Source organism: Lingula anatina, chromosome 4 (genome assembly GCF_051362555.1).
Source record: "Lingula anatina isolate TDL-2025a chromosome 4, LinAna3.0, whole genome shotgun sequence".
Lineage (NCBI taxonomy): Eukaryota > Metazoa > Brachiopoda > Lingulata > Lingulida > Lingulidae > Lingula > Lingula anatina.
Genome location: NC_141770.1, coordinates 11,734,817 through 11,754,809, shown reverse-complemented (window position 1 = coordinate 11,754,809; position 19,993 = coordinate 11,734,817). Strand labels below are relative to the sequence as shown.

The 19,993-nt window shown below is 34.4% G+C and overlaps 2 protein-coding genes across 3 annotated transcripts in view; one reads left to right on the top strand and one right to left on the bottom strand.

Moving 5' to 3' along the window:
- The window catches only part of LOC106177713 (RAB11-binding protein RELCH homolog), a 72,035-nt gene that overhangs the window by 34,458 nt on the left and 17,584 nt on the right, over positions 1-19,993 (bottom strand). For both annotated transcript variants that reach the window (XM_087010184.1, XM_087010185.1), the window contains 9 exons: positions 15,899-16,070; positions 15,175-15,331; positions 14,820-14,943; positions 14,384-14,518; positions 13,639-13,745; positions 13,062-13,161; positions 12,759-12,841; positions 12,167-12,230; positions 690-828 (listed from right to left, as the gene is read on the bottom strand). In XM_087010184.1, coding sequence (XP_086866310.1) covers positions 690-828; positions 12,167-12,230; positions 12,759-12,841; positions 13,062-13,161; positions 13,639-13,745; positions 14,384-14,518; positions 14,820-14,943; positions 15,175-15,331; positions 15,899-16,070 — 1,081 coding nt within the window. The remainder of the gene's footprint in view (positions 1-689; positions 829-12,166; positions 12,231-12,758; positions 12,842-13,061; positions 13,162-13,638; positions 13,746-14,383; positions 14,519-14,819; positions 14,944-15,174; positions 15,332-15,898; positions 16,071-19,993) is intronic.
- Positions 1,793-11,903, top strand: LOC147762292 (uncharacterized). The gene is made up of 2 exons (XM_087010189.1): positions 1,793-2,582; positions 11,196-11,903. The coding sequence occupies exons 1-2, from the start codon at positions 2,469-2,471 to the stop codon at positions 11,706-11,708; spliced, it is 627 nt and encodes a 208-aa protein (XP_086866315.1). The 5' UTR covers positions 1,793-2,468; the 3' UTR covers positions 11,709-11,903.

Below are 19,993 nucleotides of genomic sequence, written 5' to 3'. Positions count from 1 at the left end.
ATTCATTGTATTGTATTGTATTGTATTGAGAGAGAGAAAGAGAGAGAGAGAGATCCATTGTGGAAACACGTACATTTACACACTACCACTCATTACAGTAATATTCAAGTCACATCCAACATTTTTCTAATTTCCACAGCCAAAAGTGCAGACTGCATAAATAACTTAACATGAGCCAATACACGTATGGTATTTATGGAAAACAGCAAGAAGAAATCCATTACATAAGAGGATACACTAATGACACAAAATAGAAAGAACAGCAATTTGAATTTCATTTCAATCGCCATCATGCTAATGATGACAGACAATAGGTTCACAGAACAATTATCTTCATTTAAAGCAAAATGTCGCAACCATTAGGCCTGGCCCACTAGAATGAGGTATAGAGCCATTAAATAAACTACACTGGGCAATCAAGTCATGTCTGTTATTAGTCACAAAGGTTGATATCTGTCAGAATCAGATAATGCCTGCTTTTAAGCTTTTAAATATAATTCCTGAAATGACAGATTACTATAATAGTATTAATAAATTGTATATGTGCCCTGCAAAAGAAGGGATGTTTATCTAGTGAACTGATAAACATGATAATAAATAAATAAATAAATAAATAAATAAATAAAATAAAACTGTAATCCGGTACATTCACATATGGCCAGAGGGAGACACAGGAGTGACATACTTACATTCGTCCCTAAATTTGGGTTCTGCATTTGGCCCAACACGCGCAAATGTGTTGATGAGTGAAACATACAGGGAATGTTGGTCGCGATAAAGTGGGTCATCCATGAAAGTTTGGAACTGCATGTGAACCTTGTCCAGAATCTAGAATAAAAAAGATAATATTGTATCAGTTTCTAGAGATAAAAGACATCCAGTTAAGAAACTAAATTCCTTTACTCTACTACTGGACTTCCAAAAATTTTTGTAATCCCAGTGACAGCCTAGAGAATAAATACATGTACAACAGAATATAATTCAAGTCATATATATATATATATATATATATATATATATATATATATATATATATATATATATATATATATATATATAATGCCTATGCACACCACAGAATCTTCAGACATAACTAGATTTTCTCCAACAAAACAGCTATAAGTCAGAAAAATTATCATCAACATACCCTATCACTACAAAACAGTTGGTACAATGACATTTAGTTGATTTATATTAAGGTAAGAAATAAGGGAATGTGAGACTTATGCCTAAGACAGGAGACTATTTATTTACAGTGGAGCACATTTCCATCAATCTCATCTAGCACAATGGTCACAGCATGTCATTGGTGCATGGAACAGAATGCAGAGACAACAGAGGATTTGACTTCATTATCATGCACAAAAAGACAAAAACCATTACCAATTACTATCTTAGAAAACTACATAGCTTGTTTTAAGTAATAAAAAGCTCCCCCCTTTTTTGTGAATATGCCTGTCTGCTTCTATTTAAATCAGTGTTGACACAGGGCAGGAAGTAGGCACTTGTGGAAGATAATGATGGTATAATTGATTCTAGAACAAATCAATATTTCTCAGTCCTTTTTAATTTTACCCACGGTTTCACTGTAGACACACGGTAGGGTGTGATGTCTACGACAAAAATAACAAGGTTTACAAAAACCACCAAATTATACCATGTTACATAATGTAAGAGGAATCTAACAGAAAACCACAAATAATTTTCTGCATTTGTTCATTAACTGCAAAGAAAAAAAAAGAACCGTGAATGTGAAAATTACTTCAACACTCTAACCATTTTCCATAAAATCAATTTCTGTGCTAAAAATGATAATGGAAAACTACCTTCGACTGTATAGTCCAGAAAAGAATCACGAAAAAACACCATTACAATTCTTATCTTCACAATATTGCACAAGTTCAATGTTTCCATCAATTATTCATTTGATACTCATTTACATCTCACAGATTTATTGATATTCTTACTATGCCCACTTGACTGTGAGCAGGTCTTGGTATTGAGCTCCTTGCAAAAACAACAATAAAAGTCAATACATGGTGCCACTCTGGTCTGATAGCTAGGTATTACACCTGCCATAATTTACAAGGGAAAAAATATCACACACAGGACTGGCAGGCTGCAACACTGAAAAAATCTTTGAATTCCTTGCGATTTTGTGTGAATTTGACTGCAGCAAGGGCAATTTGACTTCAGAAAGACGCACCCCATGAGTAAGTAGACACAGAGTGACGAGACTATTACATAATTCATCACAGTATGTCGGCATTTTATGGAGCAAGGAGAGTTCCTTGACATTTTGAAGAAAAAAAAAAACTTCATGAGCATTCTGTAAAAGTTCAAAGAGGATCGAGCAAAAATTTTGAAACTATTCTGCCGGAGCTTTATATACAAGAGGCAGACAACTACTGGTCTTCAAGCTGAAAAACTAAGTCATCATATTACAAGCACTGAAGCCAGATTTAACCATGGATGATGAGGACAGAGTCACAGAAATGACACAGTTGCGTGATGCGCCATCTGCTGTGCCACCACCTATGGAACTAGAGGGAGAGACACAGCAGTGTGACAGGTGTGCCAAGGTAGGGTATTAACATCCCTTATCATATCAGTGTTAATGATAATAAAACTATTTACACATCTAAATTAAAGGAAATTATTTTAAAACAAGGCAGCAAAGCTGTCAAATGTACAGACAAAAACAAAAAATAAAAATGCAGAAAATGGTTCATTTTGTCAATTTTGATGCAATAAATCATGCCTATAATAGCACTGTCAATCAACACTGCATTTTAATCATGCACAACAGGTGACATCGTCAATAACAGGAGCGGATCCAGAGATATTTTCTGACAGTATTCCAAATTATCTTTGTTGATCCATCCTTCATTTTTGATGGTCTTCAGAAAAAACAGATACCCATCAATGTGAACTTTAAAATCTGAAAGACCCAGAAGACGGCCTCAATCCGCCCCTGCAATAATATTACAGTTTCAGGACCATGAGGGTTCAAATTCACATAATGAAAATCCCAATATTTGAATAATGATGACAGTGCATAAAATAATATAACATAATGTTTAAAGACATAAAAACCAATGCAACTGCTTATGTGGAAATACAGAAAATGTGAAGAGCTTCAGGTGGATGGGAGCTGAAAATGACAGTGTTTGAAAAATAAATTAAAAAGAAAACACAACAAAAATATCCCATTAAAGCTGCTATTCAAACTTTTAATCTTGCTGCAATAACATGATATGAATAACCCCAATGTGTTTGAGGATAAGGCACTGTTATTCATCTATTTTTTTTTCTTTTGTTAACTTATTTGCAATATTAAACAACAATTACCTGCATAATTATCTCAGATTCCTAATTATGAGACACAGTTAAGAGAGCTTAACCTATGGGACTTTACTGGGAAGTCTCAACGTGTGTTTTATGTAATTTTATTTAATGGGCACTTCGAAATTAATTAGGCAAATGATTTTATAGCTCTGAATTTAGCTTGTGACTACCCCAAGGGACAATTACCACCATCCATAAACAGTAGCCCCATAGAGCACTCTATAGAGCTGCATTGCTTCCAAAACAGAAAACAATCACACTGATTTTCCAACACAAACTGCACGTCAGTTCTGGCAGCCATTTCCAAAATAGGGTTTTCTTCAACTTTTATGCAATATAACATAATGAACATCAATTTTTAATAATAAAATAAAAGTATCATGGACATACAGAAAATGTGACATGGAAAGGGCTTCAAGGCCATGGAAGTTCAGAGTCACACTTTCAAAATGCCAAAATGTAAACAAGAGATAACTGTATTGAATTGATTTTCTTTCCATTTTCAACACCTTTTTTTCATATAACAAAATAATCAATTTACTGTCATTTTTAAATGAACAACTAAGAAAATTGTTGACATAGGAAAAATATCAATAGAAAAATTTTTAATGTCCAGTTTTCTCCATTCTGAGATTCTGAACATGGTGAATGATTGAATCTGACAAACTGTAAAGATATGAGTTTATCATTATTTCCATTTTTTGACACTTTAGTACACAATACACAATAACAGGTTTACCATCTTTTTTTATACAATCAACTAACAATATTGTTAAGATGCAGAAAATGTCAAAAGAATACCTTTACATATTTAATTAGTTCACAGATGAGATTGTTAACATGCCTAAGAATTAAATCAAAGGAAAAAAACACTTATATACAAAAAAGGCATAACTTCACCAAAACTGAACCGATCGAGCTTATTTTCGAACTCCATCTGTACTTCAGTAAGACTGATCACCCCTGTAAATTTCAAGACAATTGGCCAATTGATTTTCCTTGAAATGCGTTATCGGTATTGAATACATGCTGAAAAAAAGTGAAACAAGGCAGCAAAGCTGTCAAATGTACAGACAAAAAACAGAAAATAAAGATGCAAAAAAGGTCATTTTGTCAATTTTGATGCAATAATAAATAATGCTTATAATAGCACTGTTAGTCAACACTGAATTTTAATCTTGCACAACAGGTAACATGGTCAATAACAGGAGCGGACCCAGAGATATTTTCTGACAGTATTACAAAGTATCTATGTTGATCCATCCTCCATTTTGATGGTCTTCCAACAGAAAAAAATAGATACCAGTCAATATAAACTTAATAACCTGACTGTCTTCAGGAAGACCCAGAAGATGGTCCACCCCTTCAATAAAATTACAGTTTCAGGACCATGAGAGTTCAAATTCACATTATGAAACTCTCAATATTTGAAAAATGATGACAGTGCATAAAATAATATTACATAATGTTTAAAGACATAAAAAACAATACAACTGCTTATGTGGAAATACAGAAAATGTGCAGAGCCCCAGGCAGATGAGAGTTAAAAGTCACAAATGCAAGTGTTTGAGAAAAAATTATAAAGGAAAACATAACAAAGCTAGAAAAGCACTTTGAGAGTGCAGACCTCTGCCAAGGCAGCAATTGTTGATTATTATTGATAATTGATTGATTATTGTTCCAGACCACCACCAAAAATTAATCATTGTCCTCTTTGGCCCACTTCCGACAGTTCCTGAAAATTTCTGCAAAATCAGTCCATAACTTTTTGTGTTATGTGGATGACAGACAAACGGGGGTGAAAATATGACCTCCTTGGCAGAGCTTGAGGTAAATATAATTCCAATGAAGATGCTATTCAAACTTTTAATCTTCCAGTTTGATATATATATATTATTTAAAACTTATTTGCAATATTAAACAAAATTTACCTGCATAATTATCACTGCTTCCTTATTATTAATCTAGCAGAGAGCTTTACCTTTGGGAGTTTACAGGGAAATATCAACAAGTGTGCTTTATGTAATCTCATTTAATGGCCTATTAAGGCAAATGACTTTATAACTCTGAAATTAATCTAGTGATACCCAAGGGTAATTTACAGACTGACCCACTCAAAGGTCTTTAGACCCATAAGTCACACTTTAAGAAAAGCACAAAACCATAATGCCCAAAATAGGAGACTACCAATCCTGATGCAATAATACATTATGTTTAACTGCACAGTCAACATCAACTTATGCACAACAGGTAACACAGACGAAATTAAAAGCATAAGGCTTCAGGCCCATCGGAGTTCAAGTTTATACTTAGAAAGTGCCAGAATGAGAAAAATGAAAATTTCACAAAAAATGCATAAATTCAATAAAAATGATAATCCAATAGAGCTGGTTTTCTTATATGAGCTGAAGGCCAATCCTAAAAATCGTACTTGTAAGTTAAAAATGATAATAAGTAGCACAGTTTTCTTTTCATAATGTTTGCAGTAGCAGTGCAAAAAGATTGTTGTCAATTTTGATGTAACATTACATAATAAATTAGAGAATAATTATCACCAATTTTTGTTTATTGACTATAAATAGGATGGACATGTAGAAAATATGATTACCATTCGGCTTCATGTTCATGGGAGCTCTGAGTCCCACAATGAATATGCCAAAAAGATAATGAATATTACACTAAAATGTATAGCTTCCAGAAAAAGAAGCCAATTAGACTGCTTTTCCAACTCAGGCTGCATTTTAGTCCTGTGTTTCTTTTTTGAAAGTTTGACAGTCATAAGTAACACAGTTTTCCCATAATGGTCATCAAGGCAGCAGCACCCAAAATTGTGTTTTCTTCTATTTTGATGCAACATTACATAATGCTTAACGGCATAATGACCATCGATTTTTAATAATAAAATATAAGTGTCATGAATTTTCAGAAAATGTGACAAGCATGGGTCTTCAAGCCCGTGGAGGTTCTAAGTCACACCTTGGAAATGCCAATATGTGAAAAATTACATTTTCACAAAAAACTGTTTAATTGCCAGAAAAATTTACCAAACAGACTGCATTGCCTACTGAAGCTGTATTTTAGACCCATGTTTCTTTCCTGTAAGTTTGAGAACAGTAATTGACACGATTTTCCTTAAATGGTCATCATGGGAGCAGTGCCCAAAACAGGGGTTTCTTCAAATTTTGATGCAACATTACATAATGTTTAACAGCATAATGACCATCAATTTTTAATTATAAAATATTAGTATAACGCATATTCAGAAAATGTGACAAGCAAAGGTCTTCAGGATCATGGAACTTCAAAGTAATACATTGAAAATGCCAATATGTGAAAAATTAAATTTTCACAAAAAAACTGCTTAACTACCAGAAAAATTTACCAAACAGACTGCATTGCCTACTGAAGCTGTATTTTAGTCCCATGTTTCTTTCCTGTAAGTTTGAGAACAGTAAGTGACATGACTTTCCTTAAATGGTCATCATGGGAGCAGTGCCCCAAATAGGGGTTTCTTCAAATTTTGATGCAATATTACATAATGTTTTACAGCATAATGACCATCAATTTTTAATCATAAAATATTAGTATCATGGATATTCAGAAAATGTGACTAGCAAAGATCTGCAGGCTCATGGAACTTTTAAGTCACATCTTAAAAATGCCAAACTGTAAAAAAGACAGCACTGTTCTGAAATGGGTTTATTTCCATTTTAACACTTTTTAAACAAAACAAAATAAACAGTATACTTCCATTTTTATATGACCAACTAAGAAAATTGATGAGATGGGAAAAATATCAATAGAACAGTGTTAAATGTCCAATTTCCTCCATTCTGAGATTCTGAACATAGTTGATGATTGAATCTAACAAACTGCAATATGATATGATATGAGTTTATGTCCATTTTTGACACTTTATTACACAATACACGATATCAAGTTTACCATGATTTTTACATAATCAACTAACAATGTTGTAAAGATGCAGGAAATATCAAACAAACACTTTGACGTATCTTATTAGTTAAATAATGAGACTGTTAACATGCTTAAGAATTGAATCTGAGGAAATGTGAAAAAACAGCATAACTTCTAAAATAATGGCCAGATTATGCTGATTTTCCAACTCAACCTGCATTTTAGTAAGATTGACCACTCCTGTAAGTATAATGACAATTGGCCTATCTGTTTTACTTATATAGTGTTATCAGTGTTGCATATATGTTGAAAAAAGTGAAAAAATAGCATAACTCCCCTAAAAATGGCTTGATCATGCTGATTTTTGAACTTGATCTGCGGATTATGAATCTTCATCAGTTTTGTAAGTTTGAAGCCAAAAAGTAAAGCTGTTTTCCACTTATCATGTTATCGGTGCTCCATATATGCTGAAAAAAGTAAAAAAAAAACAGCATAACTTCCCTACAAGTCACCCGATCATGCTGATTTTCGAACTTGACCTGCGTATTATAAATATTTATCAGTTCTTTAAGTTTCAAGCCAAAAGCCAAAACGGTTTTCCAGTTATCGTGTTATCGGTGCTGTATATATATGCTGAAAAAAGAGAAAAAATAGCCTAAATTCACTAAAAAATGACCCAATCATGCCCATTTTCGAACTTGACCTGCGTATTATGAATATTTATCAGTTCTGTAAGTTTCAAGCCAAAAAGTAAAATGGTTTTCCACTTATCATGTTATCGGTGCTGCATTTATGCTGAAAAAAGAGAAAAAATAGCCTAAATTCATTAAAAATGACCCAATCACGCTGATTTTCGAACTTGACCTGCGTATTATGAATATTCATCAGTTCTGTAAGTTTCAAGCCAAAAAGTAAAACAGTTTTCCACTTATCGTGTTATCGGTGCTTCATTTATGCTGAAAAAAGTGAAAAAACAGCATAAATTCCCTATAAGTGACCTGATCATGCTGATTTTCGAACTTGACCTGCGTATTATGAATATTCATTAGTTCTGTAAGTTTCAAGCCAAAAGAAAAAACAGTTTTCCACTTATCGTGTTATCGGTAAAAGTGCACGGCGACGGCGACGGCGACGACGGCGACGACGGCGACGGCGACGACAGACGCAGATGATGGCTATATGTACAGACACATCTGTGTCTGTACATAAAAACAGCATAACTTCCATAAAATTGGTCCGATCACGCTGATTTTCAAACTTGACCTGTATATTATGAATATTCATCAGTTCTGTAAGTTTCAAGCCAAAAGGTAAAACGGTTTTCACTTATCGTGTTATCAGTGTTGCATATATGCTTTAAAAAAATGAAAAAATAGCATAACTTCCATAAAAATGGCCCAATCATGCTGATTTTCGAACTTGACCTGCGTATTATGAATTTTCATTAGTTCTGTAAGTTTCAAGCTAAAAGGTAAAACGGTTTTTCACTAATCGTGTTATTGGTGTTATAAAAATGATGAAAAAAGTGAAAAAACAGCATAACTCCCAAGAAAATGGCCCGATCATGCTGATTTTCGAACTTGACCTGCGTATTATGAATATTCATTAGTTCCATAAGTTTCAAGCCAAAAGGTAAAACGGTTTTTCACTTATCGTGTTATCGGTGTTGCAAATATGCTGAAAAAAAGTGAAAAAACAGCATAACTTCCATATAGATGGCCCGATCATGCTGATTTTCGAACTTGACCTGCGTATTATGAAAGTTCATCAGTTCTGTAAGTTTCAAGCCAAAAGGTAAAACGGTTTTTCACTTATCGTGTTATCGGTGGTCAAAGTGCACGGCGACGACGACAGACGCAGGTGATGGCTATATGTACAGACACATCTGTGTCTGTACATAAAAAACATGTAAAATATTTATGCTAGTACACATAATGATTGTCATATGTTGTCAAAAGAGAGTCACTCTCAGACTGGTGATTTTACATTTGGCAGTGCCAAACCGAGGTATATGATTTAATACAATTTCATGGATTAATCTTCTTCTGACATTTTGCAAATTGAGCCTATTCCCCCCTCAAGTTCTGTCAGATCAGAACCTTACATTCTTTCAGCTGAAAGTTGCCATGCCAGTCCAACAAACACAGATACTTAAATTACGATAATATCTCGATGTTTTCAATGGGCAAAAAATATTAAGCTTTCAGATACGTAATTTTATAATCACAAAATTATATTTCTATATTGCATTTGTGCAGCTTTTACTGCACATAATAAAACTAAAGAATAGTCTGCTTTTTAATTTTGTTGCTGCCACTCAATAGGGATGTTCTAATTCTAAGAAATTATGACCTAAAAAATACAGTATTGGTAAAATTCATAATTTCCCCCCATTGAAAAAATCCAGTAATTACCACTGGTCATCCACTGACAATGACCTAGCTGACCCTCCAGTACATTTGGGCACATAAGGGGATATTAACCTGCAGGGGTGTGTGAGGGACTTGCCTTTTCCTCTTACCCAACACTGACCAAAGATGTAGGATATCTATGTCCAAATACTAAAATCAAACCTGAATTTCAGCTCAAGTTCTAAAATGATTTGATATTTGATTTTATCTTGCTTTCATTTTCAATTTGAAAAGCTACATGCATTGAGGCACATTTCAGAAGTTTTGAAGGTCACTTGCAAGGGCTTTTAATCATGTCATCATAATGACCATACTGTAAATAATTTTGAGTTTTATCACCATAATTAAATGTATTATTCTATCAATGAAGCGATAACTGTTGGTTTTCTACAGTTTGGCAACTTCTGTTAAAGTGTTGCTCAGAATATAGGTTCATTGTTCTTTCTTTGCAATAAATACAACATATATAATATGTAAATACAATAAAATAGGGTCTTAATGGTGTCAGACATAATATCATAAAATAGATTAATAAAATATAATCAGACATTTTAAAAGGATATAACAAAGTGTTCATCATAATTTTAAAAGATGTTCCAGTCCTAATGTGCAGGCATTCGACGAAGCCCAGGTTTAATTGCTCACCTGCCCCTTGTTTCACCTGACAAAAACCATTAATCAATAACAGGCCAAGATTTCCCAATAATATCTCGTAACCACATGTTAAGGGTATTGATTTGCAAATGATACTGTTTATAGCTGGCTCAAGCTGATTAATATCTGTATTGAGGAATATTTAATTACAGATTAATTTTCCCCTTTAATACCTATCAGTTGTAAAAGGGTTGCAAATATATTCAATTATCGCTCAACTTTCTAAAGAACTTATTATTTGTAACAAGGTTTCAAATATGTTTTATTGAATATGTTCAGTGCAACTTAATCCTGTTATGTTTTCCCTTACAAAGTTCCTATAAGTTTGTCTATAAAACAACAAGTACAAACAGTGCATTACTTTATGAAGCACTCAATAGCCCCTGTTTCCTCCAAAATTTTAACACTCTCTTTCCCAAACAGTTCTTATGTGACAGACATATTTAACATATGGAGCATAGTCATCTACACTGTGCAATGCACATGTCAAAAACTCTGATTTTCATGTATTTTCCTTTTGCCATTATCTATCAAATGATATTGGAATTGTGACTCCCTCATCATGACTGACATTGGAAGATATAACAACTTGATAATCACTGTCTTAATATTCTGTCTTAGGGCCCATTCCCAGTAAAACTATGGTAGATTGATCCAACTCTATGGGGACTCTCGCTTAATGCAATCTGATAAACACGCCTCCTCATTTCCAACGTACTTGTAAAATCGCCAGGTTTTTGGCATTCTACTCAATTGATTGCATTTAGCTAGAATCCTAGGGAGTTGGATCTATCTATGTTGCACAATTATAGTTTCATTGGGAATAGGCCCTGGGTGAACTATTTCTTTCCTCATTCTTTGCAGGTGTTTGGAATATTGACTCTCCTATCAATTCTGCTGGTAGCGACAGGAACACTTGGTATGCCGCTTTGGGTATCCCAACCCCAAGACCACCTTCCCTACAACGACACTAACATTTCTGATCTCAACTTTAATCTGCTGTGGGCTGTGCTGAATAAACATTCCAACCTGGACATCAAGGGGAGTGACTCACAGCAGAATGAAACACTGTATCATGTGGATTCACAGAACAACAGGACTGATTCACATGTCAATCGGACTGATTCACATGTCAACAAGACTGATTCACATGCTAATACAGTTCATTCACATTTTGGCACGCCAGATTCACAGAGCAATGTAACTGCTTCACAATTACATCCTACTGCTTCTCATGGTAAGGATACTCCTTCATATGGCAATATACCAGATTCAGGCGTTAAGAAAACAACAGCAAAAGGTGATAAATCAAGGACAAATTTCCGTCAAAGAAGATGGATATCAAATAGAGGAAAAAATTCTCTCAAGCTACACTGAAAGACTTTTTAGTCTTCATATATCTAAAAAGAAAATGCCAACTTACAAACAGAATTTACACTAGGAGGTTAAATGGAACAGTTATGTGATATGACTTTCAAATTGGTGTTTGTGGCTATATCTGCTGAGCAATCTGAAGATTTGAAGGCTACATGTTATTCTTAAAAATCTTTAAAGAAAACTTTTTTTGAAGTTACCGTAATACCAGTCTGAGATACAGATTTTCAAATAACTAGGAATTTAGGCTACCTAGCTGATAAAAAATAAGTTTTTGTCTTTTTAATCTTTTAACATGCTCTGCCATAGCTTTTACTACTTTTTTGTTGGCAACTTGTCAGGTTAGGTCCTTATATTTAAAGTACTGTCCCTAAATTTAGCCTTTACCAGATTGTCATCCCACTTCACTTTCAAATGTAATTAGTGTTTGACACTAATTATTTGTTGTCATCTCTACTCACTTCTCTCTGGGTGACATTCTCCACTACCGTCCCAAAGGCAGGCACTGTAGATATTCTCACAGATCTAGTATAATACAAAATAAAATACATGACGAGTAGGTATGATAGCACTGAACATTGAACATTAAACTAGTCAGACCACTGTAAAGTCCGTCCAAAGAAATTTTCCTGTTAAGTGATAGCTTATTGCTTTACAATCTTGCTGTTTTCAGAAATAAATTATAGGAATGAACCTTCTGGTGCACATGTCCTTACTGTTGATATTTGACGCAATAAATGTACGAAAAGTATTTATAACTACTGAACATAGCAGATTTATTCATTGTTCTAAAAATTACAAAAGGGCTACGAAATAAATAAATGAATAAATAAATAAAGCCAAGACTTCCCACTTACAAAATAGTCCAGTTCACAGCAAGGAGAAAGATAGTACTGTAACAAGTTCAGTAAATTAATGATTTTGGGCCATTAGCCAGTGTGACCAGAGTGGAGAGGTCAAGGTGACAAGGTAATAGTAAACTTACATTTTTGGGTCACTAGCCAATGTGACCAGAGTGGAGAGGTCAAGGTGACAAGTTAATAGTAAACTTACATTTCTGGGTCACTAGCCAATGTGACTAGGGCAGGCACCACTCTGCTGGCTATCAGGCTCTCACTCACCCCCTTCACTAGCACCTGCAACATATCACATTGAGAGAAAATACTGGACATTAAAAACCTGTTTGCTCTGGCAAGACCTTGATTTGTTTGCCCTTTTCCACAGATTTTACCATTGAATGTTATCAAGGAAACTGCACATCTACATTAAATGATATTTGTTTTCTTAGTGTGTTACAAAATTATGGCATAATGATCAACAATAAAAATAGCGAATTTAATGTAACCAATATACTACCTCAAATATCTTCCCTGTGGTACTCCTAACCTGAGCAGACGTATGCACCACTCCATCCCATAATACTGCCAGCAGAAGTTCATGGTTTGAGGGGTTGAGACTGGACAAAAGGATTTCTTCTTTTAAAACTTTATAACACTTAATTCAGTACCATATTTTTACCCATTTGTCTATCTCATAAATAAAAGAAAATACTTTCCAGTATTCTGCCTAAAATATTTAAAACTTCCAGATAAATGTTCATGTTCAAAACCCAGCCACAATATATCAATAGTCCCGCATAACTCTGATAAGAAAAAATGAACGGGCAATATTACACTTTTGATACTATCATTTGTTTGATAAAATATAATTTTCAAGAGAACATAGCTGCAAACCAAAGTTAATATGCAATCTGTTCAGCCTCAAGTTAGGCAATTGTCCAAATGAGCAGTTGTTTGTGTTAAGTAGTGACTGCTGTTCTAAAGGCAATCATTTGCACTCAAAATGGCAAAAATTGATAAGTTATACTATAAGTTCCATACCATAAGTTAACCATTATAGTTGCCTTTGACAGCTGCTATTTCAGATAACTTACCATAGTTCTGTAAAAGTACAATAGAGACTCTCTAATGGAGCATGGCACAGAGACAGTGTACATAAGAGATCTTGGAGGAATGTTGTCAACTCTTTCTTGTCTTCTTCCTAAATAATCACAATCACAATCACTATCACATTCCATAGCTAAATTAGCTTCAGGTGGGAAATACAGTTAACAACTGACTCTAAGACTATGATATGCTACATGTGACACACTAAAATGAAATAATATTTCCCTAGCACTTAAAATTGTGAGCTTCATGTTTGTATTCAAATTCATCAAAAATAGAGCAATTCATGCAAATGCTTTCAAGATGTGTTGTTTTAAACAATTCAGTCTTTAGACCTACCCAAGTATTCAGAGGAAATAAAAAGCAAAATCATCCAATGACCACTCCTATGAATAAAACTCATTACAATTATATAAAAAAAGAACATCAAACAGAATTGACCAACCTATTTTTTTACAAAATAACCTGTCTAAGGGTTCATTCCCAACGAAACTATCGATTTACGTAAATAGACCCAACTCCATACGGACTTTCACTGAATGCAATCAGTTTAACACTCCTCTTATTTATAACATATTCATATAATCACCAGTTTTTCTGTATTCTAATCAACACCAGGAGGCATGTTAATCTTTTAATATAATTGCATTCAGCAAGAATCCCCGCAGAGTTGGACTGATCTACGTAGAATGATCGTTTCAATGGGAATGAGCCCTTACACTGTGGACTTACTCTATTAAATGCTGACAGTACCCCTGCAGTGTAGACAGGCACTGTGCTCTTAGTTAATACTGTGTGCCCAGTGGAGACTAGACTGTCTAAATGTTCCTCGTGGATGTCTAACAGCGATTTTAACCTGGGTTTGACCTACAAGTGGAGAAATATATGGACAGTTGTTTCAGGAAAATATACCCAAATTTATATCCAATGAGCTAGAAAATGTTATCAATGGTATAATCAATTGCCAAGCACTCAGTAAAATGTTGTGAGGTATGTTGCCATTAGTTATCTAAATTTTAGTACTCATTTTACCATTACAACATTGTTCTAAAATGATTGTGCTTCTTTTTGAACTGTACTAGTCTAGATACAAATGATTGTCTCTTTTTCTGCAGAATATTTCATTTCATGAAGAATTAAAAAATCAAAACTTTAAAATACTACTTACTTTGATAGAGATAAATGTCTTCCCAAACATTTGACAAAAATTTAGAATAAACTTAGAAAAGGAATGCACCAGTTTGGAGAGATATACATCAATATTGCCCATGACTGCCACTAGCCTTGGAATTCTGAAAAAAAAAATGATTAAAGGTCATTTCCCAAATACTGGATTTTTAAATTCTTAGTGAAAAAAAGGTACCAATTTCATAGTGCACATGGGGCAGGTTAACCATGCCAGAAACAAGTAAAAATTCACAAAACATTTAAAATTTATGACTTAATCACACACCAAAACTAGCAATTTTTACAAACTCTGTCCAACAAATATCAAACAAAGCCATGTAATGCGTGAAACTCACAAGTCGTCTGCCACCCATGCAAATGCCTCCCAAGGTTCAAACCACTCAGCGGAGATGTAGTCTTCATAGAGGGAAAGCAGAGAAGCCAGCCTGCTACTGTTACCCACTATTATAACCAAGTCTGTCAACCGAGTGTGAGGCTTGGGAAATCTTGTGACTGAGATAGTTAAATCATGAAAAATTTCAAAAAATGAATTTAAAAGATGAGAAAAATATTCTGATAAATAATGGTCAAAAGTTACCATTATTGTTTTGTTGAAGTATCACATCATCATAACTCTTTGCAACCTAACAACTGGTTTTTCTTTTAATTCTAAAATGTTTCAGTAAAAGGGTCTCAATCTCATAAAGGTTAGTATGAGATAACCTTAAAAATATTGTTGTAGTAAGTGGAAGAAAAATTGCACAAAATATAACTTTGACTTAAAAGGCTGATGAAATTCCTAAATGGACCATCTTATACTGTGAAATGCTGTGAAATAAGTTATCAAAATAAACATGGAAGCCATGGTGAATTCAACTTCCTGGTATATACATTTTTAACGCAGCTGAGAGGTAGAACTGAAAAGCTTCTTTTAAAGAGCTGCTGTATATTAAATATATTCTGTATTCTAAATGAAGCCAAAAAGTAAAGTAATCAGCATTAATTAGAGTTGGTGAAATTAAATATTCAGTAAAATATTTTCTATTTCATCACCTCTCTTTGCAACACCATGATACTTACACTCCACAACCAATTCCTCTGCGGTAGCATCTTGTTCAGACAGCTGTTCCGTGTACGGCCCTGACTCAAGGACAGAGGCAAACAAAAATGGCAGGAGTTCTTCCATTGTCTTGATGAGCAGAAGACATTTCCCCTCATCCACTGTGGCACCACTAGGTGACACTACTGGGTCCTAAGAAAATTCAAGACAAGTTAGATAATTCTAAACAAAACAAAAAGCTGTCTGCAGGAAAAGAAATGAGGTAACTGTCAGGAGTTTAATAAAATAAGGCAGCACAGCTGCCAAATGCACAGACAAAAAGCAGAAAATAGGCTACTGTCAATTCTGCTGCAAAAATTCATTATGCTTAACTGCAAAGTCAACATCAAAATTTCATTATGCATAACAGGAAATACCAAATTGAATATAAGTAAAATGTGTAAAAAGCATACGGCTTCAGGACCATGAGAGTTCAAGTTCACACTCTGAAAATGCCAAAATGAAGAAAATGAAAATTTCACAAAAACTTGTATAAATTCAATAAAAATGATAATCCTACAGAGCTGGTTTCCCAATTTGAGCTGAATGTCAATTTGTGAAATTTGCTGCAATATTACATAATGATTAACGGTATAATTACCACTAATTTTAATAATCTACTATAAATAACATGGACATTCAGAAAATTTGACTACCATTCGGCTTCATGCCCGTGGGAGTTCTCAGTGCCATATTGAAAATGCCAATATGTGAAAATGGAAATTTCACAAAAATGTATAACCTCCAGAAAAAGAAGCCAATTAAACAGCTTTTACCAGCTCAGGCTGCATTTAGCCCTATGTTTCTTTACAGATTACTATATGTTTGAGAATCAGAAGTAACATGGTTTTCCCTTCATGGTCATCATGGCAGCAGTTTCCAAATATGGTTTTCTTCAATTTGAATGCAATACTATATAATGATTAACAGCATAATGACCATCATTTTTTTAATAAATTAAAAATAAGCATCATGGATATTCAGAAAATGTGACTAGCAAAGGTCTTCATGCCCATTAAGGTTCAAAGTCCCACCTTGAAAATGCCAATATGTGAAAAATTAAATTTGCACGAAAAACTGTATAAATACCTGAAAAATTAACCAATCAGACTGGTTTACCAATTTAAGTTGCATTTTAGTCCTATGTTTCTTTTCTGTAAGTTTGAGAAGAGTAAATGACATGGTTTTTTTTGAATGGTCACCATTGCAGCAGTGCCCAAAGTAGGGTTTTCTTCAATTTTGATGCAATATTTCACAATCACCACCAATCTTTAATTATGCGCTGCAGGCAACTGCAGGCATATTAGTCTTATGAATCAGTCCTACAAGTTTTAAAGCAAAATATGACATGGTTTTCATCTTATCTGCATAATGGAGGATAACATATTGCTGAAAAAAGCAAAAAAAAAAAATAAATAAATAAAATAAATGAATAATAATAATAATAATAATAATAATAATAATAATAATAATAATAATAATAATAATAATAATAATAATAAATATATAAATAAATAAATAATAATAATTGTAAAAATTGTGCAATCAAGTTGACTTTGGAACTTGACCTGTATTTTGGTAAGGTTGATCACTCCTGTGAGTTTCAAGACAACAGGCCTATTGATTTTCCTTGAAATGTGTTATCAGTGTTACATATATGCTGAAAAAAGCTAAAAATAGCATAACTTTTGAAAAAATGGCCAAATCATGCCGATTTTTGAACTTGATCTGTATTAATCAGTTCCGTAAGTTTGAAGACAAACGGTTAAACATTTTCTCACTTATCGTGTTATCGCTGAAAGTGCACGGCCAAGGCGACAACAGACCCAGGTGACGGCTGTAGGTACAGACACATCTGTGTCTGAACATAAAAATATATGCTGATGGAAATTCATCTGTGTAGTCGTAGGATATGATTCAAGTATTGAACTTTTCAATTTCTTCACTAAAATATAGAGCTACCTGACAGAGCTTTCGATCACATCTGTGATCTTCTTCAGTGTGATGTCATATGGGACAACATTTGGGACAACACAATCACCAAAGCACTGGTGAGCAGTGATCGTCTCAAACAGTGAATGTTTGTTTTTTTTATGTTTCTGATGTTAAGGCAGACCAAACTATCTCAGTACTTCTATTAGAGACCTTTCGCACCTGTACGTTTAGGCGAACGACTACGTTTAAGGCAAAAATATATTGCTGTTTAGTGATGTGTACACATACTGTTAGAGAGAACATTATCCGCAGCTAGATTGCTACCCGTCAATGAAAAACGGTTTTACAAATCAGCATAATTTTATGAAATCAAGCCTTTCAAAATTGATCGTTTCTCTGCTAAAATCATATTGGACATTTTATTTTTGCAATATATGTCAAACATGTTGTCTCTGTTATTTGTGTCTATGTTTTTGTTACTATTGAAATATAGGTTATACCCGTAAAAAAGGCATTTTCCACTGACCACAAGGCAGTCAGAAGTGGCCTTCCGCACGCGTGACTGATTGTATTATAAGACTGTTAGGTCATCATTTTATGAGCAGTTGTTACGAGTACACATGCCTTTATAAGTGGTCTGTAGACTAGCCGTCTGCACTTGACGCATAACAAGCAGGATATTCGTAAGGTTAAGTGCCGTTTAGTAAGATACTACTAGTAGCTCGATTTTCTCCTTTAGTTGACAGGGCGTCTTCTTGACTTTAAATGCAAATTTTATGAAGCCTTGTTTAGAAAGTCACATGGCGTCCTGTTTTGTGTATTTGAATAAATTAATAATAAATAAAAGGAAGGATAGCACATCTTTCTTTACATGAAATTGTCTCTAATAGCAAATATTGATTAATATTTATTATATCAGTAACAAAAACTGACGCTGCATTGATTGGTGACCCGCTTATTTTTTTTCAGCTAAAAATTGGGAAAACATGCAGCCAACTAAGAAGCGCCGTACTGATTCACCAGCAGATTATGTCAGTTACCTGAAAGACAAGTTGGCCTTCAAGAAAGAACGTTTTGAATTAGAAATGAAAGAGCGAAAAGCTCAATTTGAGAAAGACAAACAAATGATGGAGATGGTTACGTCTTTGGTTAAGAAGAAAAGCTGAATTGACATACTAGGCTCTTGCTGCCTACAAGATACACATGGGCTGAATCTTTGTTAAACATTAGTTTTTTATTCAAGATTTCATTTAAATAAATGTTTGCTTGCGGTATGAATTTTACATTTTACTCTTTAATTTTCCATATGCACAATGTACACGTGTACAGTTCATGCTAAATAGTCCTCCAAGGTGGGAGGATCTAGTTAAAAGTTCCGACTCATCTGATTGCCATACACACAGGTATGGCAGTTGATCAGAAGACCACCTACCAAGTACTGCTTGGCTACAGGAGACAACAGAACTTTTTAATACTTTCGAAAGTCCAGAAAGGCAAAGTTTCACAATAAGTTTCCGAACTCCCACTCGACGCATTCCCGCACAGAGGACATTCTTCTGTTGAATTCTTCTTCTTCGGTACTTAAATTTGCTCCTCTGAAGGGACTCAACAGATAACTTTTAACGGGGTAAGCCGGATCTCCATAAATTGCGTTTGGAAGGCCATTCAAAAATTACCTGTCCAATGGCGTATGACCTAATTTAACATCTCTGCATAAGCCTCAGTCACAACCAGCCGTACAGGCTCTTACGGGCTGTTTGCGTCCAAAATTTGCGCAGAATCTCATTTCCCACTAAAGGCCTTCTTACGCAATTTTGAGTTCGCAGACAGAGCATGTTGGACATGTCCAAAAGTTTCTACGAATAGGCTGCGAACAGCGAGGCCGCAAGCATAACTTGCTCCCCTCGCACAGAGTTAGCAAGAGAGACGCGCGTTGTGCATGACGCACGTTGCAAGCATAAAGGAGCAAGTACCCTTTGCGTGTTGAGTAAGGCGCACGCCCTCACAACTTACGAACAAAGTCGAGAGCACACCAGGAATGCGTCGCACGTGCGTCACCCCCACGCCTGGTGTATAAAAGGCGTGCTCATGACGAACGCTTGTGTCTTTACATGAACATCGACTATGTAACGTATACAGCA